This window comes from Styela clava, chromosome 6, assembly GCF_964204865.1.
Source record: "Styela clava chromosome 6, kaStyClav1.hap1.2, whole genome shotgun sequence".
Lineage (NCBI taxonomy): Eukaryota > Metazoa > Chordata > Ascidiacea > Stolidobranchia > Styelidae > Styela > Styela clava.
The window spans coordinates 21,135,884-21,153,492 of NC_135255.1; the positions used below are offsets into that span (position 1 = coordinate 21,135,884).

The window sequence follows — 17,609 nt, forward strand, 5'->3', positions numbered from 1 at the left end:
GGTGATTCTTGAGAAAAACATGAATATAAAAAATAAACGAATGATATGATAGTGGATCCCAAATAATTTTGAGAGTGTCTCGAAATACCAATCCATTTGATAAATAATTTTTATTCGACCACATGACCGCTGATATCCTGAAAATTAATGTTGAAAGAGAATTACGCAATCTCAGATATCGGACATCCAGTCGCGATATTCAATCGTTTATATGCACAAATCTCACATTAATAGTAATTGCTACCCAAGTTTGTGAAGTTTAGAAACCAACAAACAGAAAATAACTTATCCTAAAACACAATTAAAATTCAGTCGGCAATAAATTCGTCGCCAAGACGATGTCATACAAAACAAAAAGATTTGGTCGCGAGAGTTACGTGCGTTGTTTTTTAAGCAGAATGTAAAAAAATTTATAATTAATAAACGGGAGTTACGACGCCCTTAACACATCGTGTGTATTAAACTTCCCTGGTAAGTACTATTATTATTGTACTTATACACCTGTTGGAGTATTTCGGACAATTTCGAATTTAAAATAAATGAAAACACGACATATAATAAAGACGCAAAAGAAAAATGAACATTTATTGAAAAAGTTATTATTTAAGAAAGACAACATGGTCGTACAATTCCGCCAAAACCTCGATGTTCGCAAGTGAGATGATAAATAAATACTTCCCTGTATTTGATCAATTAACTTTAGCGTATCGTTGTTCTGCCAACAAACAGCCGGGTGCAAAATATTTCCGTCCTGTGATATGCTCACAAATATTCTCGATATTAATATCATACCCTCGCGTATGTACTTTCTATTAGCTCTTTAGTGATCCCTTCCATCCTTGGCCAAGTCATGTTTCGAATATGTGAACATTTTATTCGACCATACATGGCCGGCGAGATGTTAAAATTGTAAACAAGAGAGAGGTAAAATCAATCGCGAGTTTCGTTATAACGGCTCGTTTACGAATTGTTGCGCCTGTTATCGTCGAAAATGATTACATTTGTTGTATTTTGAGGCATTTAAGCAGTAATAATTAGGGCATGACATCATCAAAATCGTCAAGTGAGATCTTGAAATTGCAAATTCCGTAAATTAGAATTTGTGAATTATTCGGTAACGAATTCAGCTTTAATGACCGTCGGGGTATTGTTTTGTTGAAAATTATTATTAATGTGAGAGCGCCAAAAACATACAGTCCATACCGATGCGACTGCAATTTATATGGTCGCAATTGGTGTGGCGCATTTATTAATAGTGTAAAATAAATTAAACGAATATCAATTATAACCAAGCCTGTCAGCGTGTTTATTTTCTGTGGGCAGGAATCGTAAAATACCACCTTGAGACAAATTCACTTCTATTATAAAATCTTAATTTTCAGTTATTATCGTTATACAAATACCGTGTGGCAACTTTTTAATTTATCGTCGACCGAAAAACCGCCCCACACTCGTCCAAACGTGTGTCGAGCTTGAACGACAGGAACAGATTCATCGACGACCTTAATTAGGGAAAATATGTATTTTATTGGGAATGCAAAATAAGAGTAACAAAACCCATTTTTTGTGATATAACTTTGTATTTTCGGAAACGGGTTGCCGTGAAAGGTAAAATTTGATCTAAATTAATCGCAAAAAGGTTTTATTTTAAATGTAACAAAACACATTTTTCGTGATACAACTGTATTTTAGGATACCGGGTGTCATGAAGAGTAAAATATGATCTGAATTAACCGTAAATAATGTTTCATTCCAAATGTATCATGACGCATTTTTTGCGAAATAACTTTGTATTTTCGAAAACGGGGCGTCACGAAAATTATTAATCTAATGTTTTATCTATCGTCTAACTAACGTCTGGAACACATCATTTTCGGGGAGAACTCTAGCCCGCGAAACGTCATTTAATTTAAAATAGAGAATGTTTCACGCATTTCAAAACGGAAAATCACCAGTAAGTGGACAGGGATTCAACCCTCCGGATTCAGTATTCTATATCCCCCATGTCAGAACTTTCTGAAGAATGGAACAAAGAACCCGTCAAACCGCCGCCGAAGAAGGGGAGTATTTTTTGCACTAATAATTAGGGCGTGACAATATCAAAATCGTCAAGAAACTGGTGAATTTGCAAATTCCATAAATAAAATTGTGAATTGCTCGGTAACATTTTAGCTATAATTATCGCGGGGGTATTGTTTTGTTGAAAACACGTTGAAACTTGAGGGAATTAGTTACAATTAGCGCCTGACCTCTATTAGGCACTCGAGCACTCGAAAAAAAAGCACTCGAGCCCAATCTTTTTAGCATTAAGTCGCATAAGTAAAATATCCTGTAAAAGAAGTGCTGTTCATTAACGTCATCTCGTCTTATGACCACGCAGAAATGCCTTTATTGCCGAATTATTCAATCACTATTTTAAATCAACATTCAGGATTGTCACAATTTCAGATTTGCGAAGTTTATCACCATAGAAATACATGAGAAAGTTAATTATCGTCTTAATAAATATCTGCATCACGGTATGGACAATAATATTACCATTCCCATAAAATTGGGACGGTAAATTTACAAATCTTGATAGGTAATATTAAAGCCAACGCATATGTTAATTTGAGTCCTCAAAGTCTTCAACAGCTGTTGCCGATGTGAACGGAACGGGTAAACCCGAAATATAAAACTTCGATGTCCGCCGACCCACAAGAATTCATATTTGTAAAAAAGAGAGGGCGGGAATATAGATTACCCAAAACCTGGATATCGCCGCCAAAACGATCGGTGACAAGAACAATTAGCGATTACAACGGAATTAACCAGTAAAAAGGCTTTGTTGTCGATTTTTTAATGTTTTCACCACGTTTATTCGGTACTCCTTAAAAATATTCGATTCAAAAAAATATTGAATTTTGCCCACCGTCCTCCATATCAATGAGAAATAGTTGTGTAAATATTGCAAAATTACGGAAAATGCCACTCCTTTCAACATTGTGATTACAATAAAATGGCACTTAATGGTATTTTGTGAATTTGGTGATTTTGCAAATCTGTGACATGCTGCTAAAAGTTTCGTCTGATTTGAAAATCGTGCAGTTTGGTCACAATTCATCCGAAGTGACTATAACACATAACACTTTTATAGTCATTTTGAATTCATCGATATCATTGATAGTCACATGACCACTCACTTCAAAAAAAAGCACTGCACTGCCTATTATTCCAACATCTGGTTTCAATCACCCGGGAGCGTTTTTTGCGGGAGAAGCGGAATCCGTGTGCTTGTATAATAATCATATTATAAACAAGAATTTTGCCGTTAATGCAAAAGCTTTATCTCCTATGTCTGCATCTCATAGGTTAGAATTCCCGTAAATATCGTTATGATATGCAGATTTGAGTTACAAAAGTACTAGTATGTTACTTATTTGTCAACTTAATACTCGAAAATATTTGTTAACTTTAAAATTTTTATTCCATTCAAAATCGGAAAAAAGTGCTATTTCTCTTCAAAATCGGAAAAAAGTGCTATTTCGCAGTCCCTAAAAAAAGTTGCGAAAGTGCTTCGCAATTTTCGCAAAAAAGTGCGCTAATAGTGAACACTGATGCCAATCAACGGATATAATAATGTGAGGTAAACTACCCGACTATATTTAGTTTTGATATATATTGCGCTTGTGCGAATTCGTTATTGTCGTAGAAAGATCTGGCATAAAATCCAAGAAAGTATATTTAATTAAGTACAATTAAAATACATATAAAGTATATTAGCAAATCAAAAATACATATTCATCGCCCAATAATCTCCTCGGTGCGGCTCCTAAGTCAGTCGTCGAGATTTCGCCACTGCTTAAAAGAGCCGCCTCTTTCAACATATATGCGAGGGTTTTTCTGTTGGATAAAATATTATATCCATGATCGATATACATATTTAAAATGGTATTGGACATAAAAGGGTGTGGCAAATGCCCGATTACATTTTGTTTTGATTCGTATTCTTGCGAATTAGACCAATATTAGCTGTCCCTGTAACTCTTACTCTCAATTAATTTTAAAATATCACCTTTTGAGTAATTCGTAAGTCTGCCTCCTACAGAAAAAAATTTATTTTAAGTCTGTAGGTTTAGAAGACTACAGGTGTGCCACAGGCACAAAGAGTTTATGGGATTCTTTATTCAGGGAAAATAAACAGCAAAATAAAGATTTTTCCAGTCTAAATTAGATATCACGCTGGCGAATACAATCCGAGGTTCAAACAAAATGCAATCGTAAACATCATTAGCGACTTCAGCCATTTTTCAGCAGTCAAGGGCCGGGGAAAAGTCCACATGCATAATTACTATCAAAAAATAAATGGCTTTTTTATGCTGAAAATGTGCATGATTTCATTTGCACTTCTCCATTTTATAAACTGTATTTTTGACCTGGTGGTTGTCCAAAGCTATTGGTAGTGAATTTTGGAGACGTTAGGCAAACCAAGGAGTCTGTAATTGTTGTGTATTTTTAACACACAGTAAATAATTTAGTAATCAATAGTGATGAAGTAAACAATTGATTGAAGCTTTAAGTGTCTCACGTTTAGGCAGAAAGTACATTGAAGCGCAAAAAGCATACGTTTATTACGGGTTTAGTTTCACTTAAAACTTAGTTTGACCAGGTATTGCCGAGTGGAAAAAGGAAAATGTATGATGACCAGTATTCGAGTATGGTTTTATACATACGACAGTAAATGACGAAGTAGTACTCGAATGCAATTTATGCCTAAACAATCTGAGCAATGACGCTATGAGACCAACACTCTTACAGCTCCATCTTAATATAAAGCAACCTGCCATCACAAAAGCATTTTTCAAAGCAAAAAGGTGGGGGCGAGAAGTTTGTTAAATTTTTCAAAAGGGGGCGCGGTTTAAAAAGTTTAAGAACCACTGCCTTAGAGTGAACAGTGCTAGGCTCAAACACTTGGTGAGTCGATTAGTTGAAAATTTTTTGAAAAATGACTCATCTGAGAATGATCTAAACATTTTTTTTTATTCCTTTTATTTCAATCTCCGAAATATTGAGTTTTTCTTATTGATTTTTATACATCAATGCTTGTTGTAGTCAGGACGAGTTTAGACAATGAGAGCCAGCCCTAAGCTATGCTATATATGAGGTCTTTTTTAACTATGATATCATAAAGGTGTCATGTAATCCATTGTGATGTCATCATATGCCATTTTATGTGTAATGTGCATTACGTCATACAGAAACTTTTGAATTGTGCGGAATATGACATTTTAGTTGCAGGCAAGAGACATGCTCTAATTTCTTAAGTATATGGGATAGCAGGTTTATTTTAAAAATGTTATATGAAACTTGGGCTGTGATATTGCACCAGAAAACCTGTTTACAACCGTGAGAATTATATATGTGTGACTAGGAATGGCCTAATTGATGATTTGAAAGAACATTGAAAAAATTATCGCTGCATGTTTTGAAATGTTTGGTTTACAGTAAAAAAGTTCCGAGACAGTAAAAATATATTAATTTTTAGAAAAATTAGTTTATCTATATATCGATACTTTTCTTATGCAATAAATGAAAGTATTATTGAGTAAAAATTATTTTTAATTAGTTTTCTATATATTGTCGTCAAAATGAAGGGTAGAATTTTGATTTGAATAAAACTGATTAATAGTTCAAATTTAAATGTCAAGGTTTGGCCCGAGGTCCCTGGGATTTAGCCCACTTTGCATAATGGCAAATGACTGTTGTGGTAGTATACTGTTAGTCAATGGCAATAAAAGTAAAACAAAGCTAAAATCTTTTTAACTTTTGTTTGAGATATTAGAACGTTGGATGAGTAATATTTAAATGAAGCTTTATAAAATTTTAATGGAAAAACTGTTGGAAATGGAAAAATATTAATGAAACTAAATATTGCAATTCATCTGGATTGAAAGTGAGCAAATTTTTTTCAAGTCAAAAAATTATAAATATTGGTTATCAATTAGTATACCTAACAGTTAAATACAATAGAGACATCTTGCACCGAAGATGTTTGAATTTGAAACAAATCCTGAATATAGTTAGGATTTGAAAATTTTTCTATTTGTTTTTGACAATTTTGTATTTGTCTTATAAAACAGCTGCATGAATCCTTTAAACCTGCTCTCCTCATTCCATCTCGAACATCCCACTTTGGTCATTCAACATTATAATAAGTGTAAAAGTAAATACAATACCTAACTATTTGAGCAAATTTTTAGTGATATTTGGTTTTTCTGTTTTGTGAGAGACATAAAGATGCTTCAAATAAACACAATAATTTGATACTAAAATATACGAAATAGTGTATAGCATTTTTTCTTTTATAATTATTACTGTTTGATATAACTTAAACATAATATGATGAAACAATATACAGGTTAATTTTTAATATTAAATCCTACATGATGTGTTTCCACAACTTTACTTTTTATAAGGCTCTAGGTTAGCGGCAACTGATATTTAGTGAGCTACTACTATATATTAGAATTTAGCTATATAACTCAAATTACTATATATATTATATAATAGTTCGGACTATGGCTCAAATAAAATTGTTTTGTGTTGAATATAATTTAGGGAAGACTCATTGAATACATATCAAGCGAAACATCAGACAGATTAAATTTATATAATAAATTCCTTAGGATGTGTTTCGGGTCTCTAGATTGAACAAGGTTCCTGGCAAGTGGCAACTCTGATTTAGTGAGATACTACTATATATAGAACAGTTGTTCTCAATTATTTATTGCTTGTGGATGTGGTCCTTTCCTGAGACTGTTACCATCCCAGTGGCATTTATAGCGTTATTTCGATTGGTAGATTTTAAATCCCATTATGTTCAAATAATTCATGCTCAACAAAGCTATGAAACTAAAAAAATCAGTGGGTTTATCTTGTAAATTGAATAGTAAAATTAATTTCACGCTCAGTATTGTGGCCCCCGAAGTTCAAACTCTGCAACATTTAAACAGGATGGTCATGACACTAATTTTTATTAATGACCTTATTGATTTTAGCAATTCTATATCTTAGGATTTCAAAAACTGAAAACTATCATTTTAAATTCAGTTCTGTCCTCAACATATGTGAAAATGTGACAGCCCAGGTCCCAGTGCTGTTTCATCAACGATGAATGCCTAAACTGTTGCTGATTTTGCTAATCTAATTCAACTTTGAACTATTTTATATTTCTTTGTCAAAGATTTAAGGTTTTGAGAAGTGGACATTTTTTTCAAAAGATTTTTTGGAGCTCCAGAAGTATGTGCACCAAGATGGCGCACAACCTGAACACAGTATGTCTACCGGGTTAGGGTTCAGGTTGTGCAACATCTTGGTACACATACTACGGGAGCGCCAGTTTTTCCACTTTGCCCAACGAGATTATTTTTCAACAATATTGTTATGATCTAAAATTGTTCTTGCTCATTACAGATCAAAGATTTGTGGCTGAGTGGAAACACGAACATGGGAGTTAAAGGTTTATCATCAGTTGGACAAATACTTTCCAATCAATCCTGTGTTGAAAGCTTGCTCCTTGGCAGATGTAACCTGTCATCGGATCAATTACAAGCTTTCAAATTATCGTTGGGAATTAACACAGAGGTGTGACACAATGATCTACTTATATTTACTTTCCTTTAGCTCTATTATATAGCAATACCTGTGATATATTATTAGTTGCTTATCGTGGAGTAAACTATTACAGACAGTTAAATAATATGAATGATTTCTAACTTATTTCAAGATGACCAAAGCTAGGTCGTCTAAAAAATTTCTTGGGGTGAAGCTTTTTTCAGCAAATACCTAATATTTACTAATTCATTTTTCTTAGTAATTTTTATCGATTATTTTATAATTGGTATTGAAGTGTTTCTCAATAATAATTGCATGTGTGGGAAGAATCACCGCGTAAAAATCTTGTCTTGTCTTGTCAGCATTTATTTTGCTCAAGTAAAGCCACTCCACGATTTCAAAAATAATGCTTTTGAATATTCAACAACTAAATTGGGGCCAAGTTCAGCAAAGAATACATTGTAGTCATTGTATATTACCTAAATGAATATGTTTTGGTGATAAACCACAAAATTGATTGATTTTCTATTGTTTACAGTTTTCATGAATTAATTAAATTCATTTTAGCCATATTGTGAGAATTGCTTAATATAATAATTTTTGAATGAAACTAATTAAAATTCTTACTAAATTCAATAATTAAAAATGTTGATTTTAATCAATTTTAGATAAATTATTTTTGAACAGTTCTGGGCTCACACACTTGGTGAGTCACTTTCTGAAAAATGACCCATCTGAGAATTACCTGAACTTTTTTGGTTCAGCATTGACTATCAAGTTTGTCCCACACTGAGTAATGTGTCATGGAACAGAGGTTGGAACCTTAAATAACTTGATATGTGGTTCAAGCATTATTGACATTTTACTTTCCAATCGAACAACAACAAAATTGTTTTTATGGAAATGGAATACTCTTAGAAATATTATAATATTTTTCATAATTGTATTTTGTGCATTTATGTTAGCTGTATAAGAGCCAGACCTAGGCTATGCCATTTTTGAGGTGTTTTTTAAACTATGAAGTCATAAAAGTTTATTAAAATCCACTGTGATGCCATCATAAGCCATTCTATGTGAAGTGTATGTGCCGTCATACGTTAAATTTTGTATTGTTTAGAATACAAGATTTTTGGGAGCTCCAAAAGTATGTGCATCAAGATGGCGCACAACTTGAACATAGTATGTGTGTACAGGTTGGGGTTCAGGTTGTGCGACAGCTTGGTGCACATACTTCTGAAGCACCCATTTTTGATGCCGCAACAAAGTGCTCTAATCACCCAAGTAGATGAATTAGCACGGGGTTTCCCAAACTGGGGTCCGCGACGACTACAGAGGGGGTCCGCAGCAATATCAAAGAGTCTGAAATATAATCAAAATATATCCACTATCCAGTGTTACATAGACATTCGTAAACGAGATAAAGATGATCCTTGCTTTTAGCGCCTGTGAGGAAGACATCCGTCACAGAGCTACATGGTCGGTCGGTACATGGTCATGGTTTATAATTGACTGTATGCGTTATTGAGTTATCACCAATCGAGAACTTGTGCGACTTTGCCAAGGTCATTTAACCCCCATTTCCGCAAGAAAGAGGCGTGCATCATTTCAATTGGGTGACCGTACATTTGAACCCACGTACATTTGAACCCATATCCGCGGGTTCAATGTATATGCAGGTGATAAAACTCATGGGTTAAGGTTAGTATGGGTTCAAATATCCGTAAAACAAAAATAAACTCCATAGGTGCAATAGTATGCAGGTGCAATTGTTGTGGGTTCAAATGTACGTGGGTTGAAATGTAATGGAACCTTTCAATTGTTCAATTAGTACCGACAATCCGGATATCGAGGTGCATATAAATCATAATTTTATTGCATCGCCGTTAGCCTACCAATATTCAATGTTAATATGCGTGGATTCAGACTTCCATGAGTTTTATTTCGTCAAAAAATATGTAAAACTGTATAGAACCGTTGCCGTAAATTCGGGCCTACGAGTTTTCTTTTAACAAATTGATCTGTCACATTAATGTCATTTGTGTTAATGTGTTGTGTTTCTAATCCAGGTGAAACATTATCCTTCCTCGTTGGTTAGGCATATAAATTAATACGCAGTGGATGGGGGTCCGTAAAAAATAACATCCACAAACAGGGGTTCGTGGCCCAAAAAGTTTGGGAAGCTCTGGGTTAGCAGGTTCACTTTAAAAATGCTGTAAGAAACTTGTGAAAATGCTGTAAGAAAGCTGTGATATAACGTCATTGCAACAGAAAACCGATTTCGATTCGTTAGAAGTATCGTAGTGGGACGGTGAATGGCCCAATAGATGGTTTGAGAAACATTAAAAAAATTTGGCATTATTTTGAAAAATTTGGGTCTACAATAAAAAAATATGAGATAGTAAAAGTTTAATAATTTTCAGATAAATTACATTAGCTTTATATCAATACATTTTTTTTAAAATGCATTATGAAGTGGAAATTATTTATTTAAATTAGTACACTATATATTGTCTCCGAAATTAAAGGGTTAAAATATTGACCAATTCATTTTTCGATCTTAATTATTTTGAATAAAATTATTAACAATTCAAATTTGATTGCTGAGGTTTGGCTCGAGCCTTCTAGGCTTAGCCTACTTCGCATAATTCTAAATCTGGTCCCCGCTGTAGTATTCTATTACTCACTGACAATTAGAGTAATACAATGCCAAAATCCCCAATTCTATTAAATTTAGTTTGAGATATCAGAGCTTTGTATGAGTAATATTTAAATGAAGCATTATAGAATTTCAATGAAATAATATTAATTTTCTCTCTGAGCAAGGCTCTTTCAAGCAGTCACTGTGATAAAAAAATGCTTCACAGAAATAATATTCCACACAAAGCTTTGCAAGTTTATTCAAAAGTATTTTAAATGACTTTCATGGAATTCTACTTGGTTAACTGAAGGTTTTGATCTATTTGCTATTTCTCTGAACAAGGCTCTGCATACCCAGTCACTGATACACGGGGTCCGTCATGTTCATAATGAAGACAATTATTAAGGAAATAAAAAAAATTGAATTTTTCAGAAAACAAACAAACAATAAGCTGTCAGTCATTGTGTATCAAATGAATACGTTTCAAATGTAAAAAAAAATAGATTAAATGATTTTTTATCTTTTTTTTCAATTTTCCTGAATTAAATCAGGGGTGCGCAACCTTCAATACAGGAGGGTCATATACAACCAACTCGATGAAACCGTGGGCAGCACCTTTATTTAACATAGGCTTTCTAGTAGTTGCAGACATAAAAATTTTGGATATTGATTTCATGACATGCGTTGTTCGCTTCGCACAAGTTAGCTGTTACGGCATTGGGCATATTTACTAAACTGGAATCAGGTATGGGCTTTGCAAGGCAAAGGGTTTAGAATTACTATCACAACTAGATGAAACTAAATTTAAAACTCGTTTTGTGGGCCAGACAACCTTCAGAATGGCACTTTTCCGCTGGCCGCACAATTTTTCCTTGTGTGTCGCATTTGTCTCGCAGGTCGCAGGTTGCACAGCCTTGAATTAAACAAAGGCCTTCTTGGTCAGATTGTGAGATTCAATATCTCAATATCAAAATTTTGGAAAATAACTTCTTTATATTATTTCTAAAATCAATAAATAGAAATAGAAAACATGAGAGTTGAAGGTTTATCATCAGTCGGACAAATACTTTCCAATCAATCCTGTGTTAAATGGTTGGACCTTCAAGAATGTAATCTGTCACCAGATCAATTACAAGCTTTCAAATTATTGTTGGAAAATAACACAGGTGCGCAGTGGCGCAGCCATGCGGGGGTTTTCGGGGTCGAACCCCCCCCCTTTTGAATTTTTTTTGAAAACAGAAAAAGTCACCGATAACGCGTGCAATTGCTTTCTGCTAAAATCGCCGTATGTTTTCATCAAGGCGGCGTGTTATCTAGGCCTTAAACGCCTTCTCGTTGGTATTTATTCTCGCTAAATCACAAATTTGTGCCACGGGAACAATTATAGTTATTTTATTTTTGTACTCGCACGGAATTGTGAAAACTGAAAAAACGTGCAATTGCCTTCTGCTTAAATCGCTGATTGTTTTCATCAGTGTGTTATTTAGGCCGTAAACGCCTTCACATCGGTATTTATTTTCTCTAAATCACAAATTTGTGCCACGATAAACATGACGATTATTTTATTTTTGTACTTTGCAAGGAATTGTGAATTCGGTGAGAGTTATTATACGTTCATCGGCGGCGAGGTTCTAAAGACAAATGAAGGAGTAAACCAGCGATCTAAATTTGACTGAAAATCGACAATATAAAATACTGAAAACAAAACTGTAAACAATAGGCTATAAGATTTGTTGAGTCCCGCGACAGTCTAAAAACACTTTTCTAGTCTAAAAACGCTTTTGAAAATCGCAAAATTTCGTGTGCCCACGGCACACATTATGTTTCCTCGTTGTTTAGGAACATACCGCCATTAAAATTGAAACACGGTTAATTGTGGGTGGAATCCATTACTTTAAAATTGTCGTCGAAATTTCTAGTGTTATCATTGAACAAGGTTGAAAACGTGATTTTTTTCCCCTGTTAGTGATGATATATTAGATGATTAATCTGAAGTATATCCATCAATTTTTATTCTACTGAAATAAATTTTACTCCATGAGAATTTACAGCAGATTTACAGATTTTTCGAAAGCTTTTATCTTTAAAAATAATCGGAGTGGCAGCATTGCGATTGAACGGAGTCAATGTTACAAGCACATCTCAAATTTGTCGAATTCGAAAAATAGAAAAAATTCGGATCAAAACAATATATTTTAGGGCAGATAAATTCATTGTTTCCCTGATTAGGCAATTTTGGTAAAAAGGGAAGGAACATCTAACTACCGGGGCATAATTAGGTTAACAATATTGTTTTTGTGGAAAAGGATTAATCTTAAAAATATTGTAATAATTGGGTTTACTGTTATTGTATTTTATACATTTATGCTAGCTGTAGTCAGGGCAGGATTTAGATTTAGACCATGAGAGCCAGCCCTAGGCTATGCCATTTGTGAAGTGACTTTTAAAATATGAAGTCATAAAAGTTCCTTACAATCCACTGTGATGTCATCATGAGCCAAACTTAGGCTGTGATAAAACCCTTATTGCACCAGAAAACCGGTTTTTATTCATGAGAATTATATGTGTGCTAAGGGGAATGGCTCAATGGATGATATAAAACATTAACAAAATTATCATTGCACTTTTGAAATATTTGGATCTACAATAAAAAAGCTTAGTATTAATATAGTCATTTTTAGATACCGTAATTTAAATTAGCTATATGTATATCAAATCATAATCTTTTTTTATAATAAAAAAGTAGCATTATTGAGTAATAACTATTTCATTAATTTACATTAGTACGGTATACTATATATCAGGGGTCACCAACCTGTTGCCCGCGGGACCATATGAGTCGCCTGCTGGTCTGTTTTAAAATAACTGAAACAGCGGCGCTTATCAGTAAGCTACATCTATTAATTTTATTCTTGCTATTCTTGTTTAAACTTTATGTGAAAAATGGAAATGACAATATATTAATTGTTGGAACGGTCAGCCTCTTCTATAGGTGACATCGGCAATGTCACATGTCATTCCAATTATGACATCACACACAGTAGGTCAGCTGGAGCCATGCGTGTCGTTCATTTCTAACCTTTTTTAATGGAACTTGGACATGTCAAGAATTGTTGAGCAACGTTCAGCCTTGATGTGGGACAGATGGAGCTTAAAATTGTAACACTGCCAAATGACCTCCACCTCATAGCCAATCAGGGACCTGTCACACTTTAGGGCTTGAGTTGACACAGAAAGTGTCGTGGTGTATGAACAAGACTCACTCAGAGTTTCGGTGTCAAGTTGCAAACTAGATACAACACAAGGGTGGAGAACATGCAATACCAGGTTTCCCACATACTGAGGAGGAATACACCAGATTTGGTCTTCGTTGGAAATATGATATTCACGATTTGTTAGATGTGTTGGTAAAATATAACATTTGATAGCACAACTACTTTTGATAGTTTCATGAATAATTAACATTATCAGTATCATCTTGGCTAAATACCATTAATATCAAATTGGCTCTTCAGAAGAGCGCTCTTAGCTTAGTCGGTACCCAGAAAGTAGCCCGCTGCTTTATAAAGGTTGGTGGCCCCTGCTATATATGCAAAATTGAAGGGGTAGAACTTTGATTTGATGAATTTTTGTTCAAATTTATTTGCCGAGGTTTGGCTTGAGGCCTGGGTTTAGCCTACCTTGCATAATGGTAAATCTGGCGGTTGCTGTAGTATTCTGTTACTTACTGAGTTTGCAAGTTTATTTAAAAATATTTTAAACAAAGCTTTCTGAAATTAATGGGTTAACTGAATTAATAATTAATTAATATATTTAAGAAAATAATTATTTAATATATTTAACAGTTACCACAATTAATATATTTAACAGTTAGTTACAATAAAGACAATATCTTGCACAACCAATGATTGAATTAACAAATTCTGAATACAATTTAGATTTAAAAATGTTCTATTTTTTTGAAAATTCTGTATTTGTCCTATAAAACAGCTGAAAGAATCAGTCAAACCTGCGCTTGTCATTATAAACTAAAAATATTCTACTCTTGTCATTTAACATTACAATAAGTGCAAAAGTAAATATAGTAGTTGACTATAGTATTTGAGCAAATTCTTATTAATATTAGTATTTTAGTAAATTTTTAAGCGAATTACTGTAGAAATTATATATTAGATTATATCAGAATTTTCCAGTTTGGAATTTTCTACCGAATTTATTACACACTCATTTATTTACGAGGACATATGATTTAAACTCGAAGTCTTTGGACTGTGGCACAAACATACTTGATATATTTGGAACATAACTTGGTGAAGATTTAATGACTACGTATTACATGAAAACTCAATGCAGTTTTATATATCAAAGTCTTCAAGATGTGTTTTCATGTCTTTAGTTTGAACAAGGCTCCAAGCAAATGTCAACTGCAATTTAGTGAGATACTACTTTATTTTAGAATGATCTAAATATTTATGGTTCAGCTTTGGCTAAAACATTTGTCACACACTAAGTGGTTGAAAGCAACAGGGTTTCAAACCGAAATCATTCAAATGGTCAAAACACTAATTTGAGTTGATGACTTTCTTGACCTTATCAGTAGTACATCAGTAGTACTTTAAGGTTTACAAATTTTTCAAGATAGAATAAAGGTATGGTCTTTATCTAAGTAAATTGCCTCCATTCAATTTCTATAAACAAAAATTATTTTGAAAATTCACCTTTAATTTTTTGAACAGAATTTGAACTCCCAACAGATTTTGAACTCCCTGACAACACGCTCTATTTTAATATTACATGAATATTGATCAATATTAGGTAAATATAAATAATGTATGTTTTTTTTTATTCAAGCTCGATTCTCTCTGTCAGATGATTCTATCTGTTTATTTCAACAGATTGAAGATTTGGATCTGAGTGAAGAGCGTGAGCGTATTGCAAACCATGACGATATTGTTGCAATTGCAAATCTGCTTCCTAGCGTTACAGAGAGCTTGTGGTTGGTTGGATGGAACATTGCGGATGAAGATGAAAAAATATTACAGAATCAATTGGATGAAATTGGATCTGAGGTTTGAAAACAAAATATAGAACATAGGTCAAATAAAATAATATAACAAACAAAGATTAAATTGTTAAGGTAATAACAAAATATTATCATGGTCAATTTGATTGTGATGCGCATTATGTTTAATATTCACTTATTACAATAAGGGGCGCTTCGGAAGTACTTGTACCAAGATGACGCACAACCTGAACAACCCTGACCTGGTACACATAATATTTTCAGGTTGTGCTGAATCTTGGTACGAATACTTCAGGAGCACCCAATAAGGTTTATTTATTTTCCAATAAATAGAACAATATAAAGCAATGTGAATTTTTTAATCCCCAAATTGTATGTTTATTTTTAATTACAAAAATTTTAGCATATCAAATTAAAACTCTTTTGTTCCGTATGACATATATATTCATACTACCATCCTTGGTCATAATAGTTATTTTCGGACCTTTTTATCGTTTATGTTCATGTTTTGTGAAGTATTCCGCACTAACTAAATCATTTTGAGCATCCAACTATGAACCGTGCTTGATCTGTCAACATTTTGTTTTTTTGTAAATTTTTTATTTTACTACTAAGTGAATTTTATTTGTGTAGGTATTTCAAAGCTTAGAGATACACGAAAGTATTTGTCATTACTTCAAAATTAAGTCATTTGAACGAGCGGGAAACAATTTCGCGCACATAATAAACAAACAAAGATTCCAGACAACTATCGTGGACATGCTCTCACATATCATTGATTATTTCGCGTTTCGCTTCGCTTGCGAAGCTGAGTCTGGTTTTTCTGCAAAGGTGACGTAACTCTCTTTCAGAAGAGCGCTTGGAATTTCTTTTTTTTGTAACACGTGTTCATCGAAGCGATAAGAGTGTGAAACGTTCTCTCAAAATTTTTTGAAATTTCTCTTTTCTTACACGCGTAGGGTCGAACGGTTTCGCCTATGTCATTTGGGCGCTTTTATGTAGGAAGACGCGAAAATAAGCTTTTTAAAGAGATATTGGGGGTGTTCCTTGTACGTTTGGTTAACTCGTCATTACATATTATAAAATGGTACATAAAGTCGATTGTATACAGCGGAAAAAAAGGGTTAAGTTATCACCAAGATTTATTCGTGTTTCTGTTTCGCCAAGCAAAGATCTAAAATTATGGAGTGAATTGGATTTGCTAGTATTTCACAATAATTATTTTTATGGAATGCGATCAATCAAGTGTGGACTGTCAGTTTAGTGAGTTGTCAAAGATGGCATTATGTACGCAAGTTTGGAAAGTTTTTCAATTAATTGAAAACTTTTTAGATTAGGCATATGTATTATTTAGCAAGTATTTGTGGTTTCAATGTTAACATATCATTGACTACTAACATGGTAATTAATAGATACCATTCCGGCCATTTATTATCATGACCATTTGGTGATAAATACATATAAAGCAGTTTACTCATTACAGAAACTAAAGATTAAGCTGGGTGGAAGAAAAACACTCGAAAGTCAAAGAAAACCTGCAGATAAAGCAACTAATGTAACTCTCAAAAAAAATCCAACTTTGTCTTCAGAATCAGAATTTGGTAAATCTTAGATATTTTTCAAATAGAATTATACAGTGATAAATGAGTAACAATCAATGTTGCATTAGTTCTGTCTAATTCCTCATATAATTCTTATTTATTATTTTTATTCTCATTTTCAATCTCAAAAATGACTGGAATTTATGGTTTCTAAAATTTGCTGTTTAGCTGCTGGAGTTGGCACATCTTGCAGCACATTGAACCATAAGATTTTTTTACCAGTTTTTGTATTTCAATTGTATTGTAGTTTATTAAAATAACTATTTATTAAAAAAATGATTTTTACTTTGCTGGGATATCAAAAATTGTACTAAATCTAGAGTATCTGAAAATATTTGCTTGAAAAATATTGAAGTATGTAAATATAATTGTTTTCAGGTTATTCATTTACTATTTGTTTGACAATATTAATTAACTTAAAACAGTTATTAGTGTTCTAAATAATTGCTTTTCAGTTGTTATATATTTTCGTTTCTAAGGGGCCACATCACGACTCAGCAATTCAGAGAGTACTGAAGAAAATGTGGAGATTTCCAAAGAAGCTAAAAGCCCAAGGTTAGATAAAACAGTAGTGTGACTTTCAAACATGACTTACATTTGTAATTTATGAGTGGGCAAGGCATAATGGCCTACTGATTAAAGCATTAGGGGATTGAATCCCATGCCCACCACCTGCATACCTGTAATGTATTGGGCAGTAGCAATGTTGAATCAGAAAGATTATTTTCCATGATTAGCACACACACAGCAGTGG

At 33.3% G+C, this 17,609-nt stretch overlaps 1 protein-coding gene across 1 annotated transcript in view; it reads left to right on the forward strand.

Moving 5' to 3' along the window:
- The window catches only part of LOC120332071 (uncharacterized), a 53,152-nt gene that overhangs the window by 18,676 nt on the left and 16,867 nt on the right, over positions 1–17,609 (forward strand). The window contains exons 4-7 of the mRNA XM_078114032.1: positions 7,453–7,623; positions 15,127–15,300; positions 16,738–16,855; positions 17,335–17,410. Of these exons, the coding sequence (XP_077970158.1) occupies positions 7,453–7,623; positions 15,127–15,300; positions 16,738–16,855; positions 17,335–17,410 (539 nt within the window). The remainder of the gene's footprint in view (positions 1–7,452; positions 7,624–15,126; positions 15,301–16,737; positions 16,856–17,334; positions 17,411–17,609) is intronic.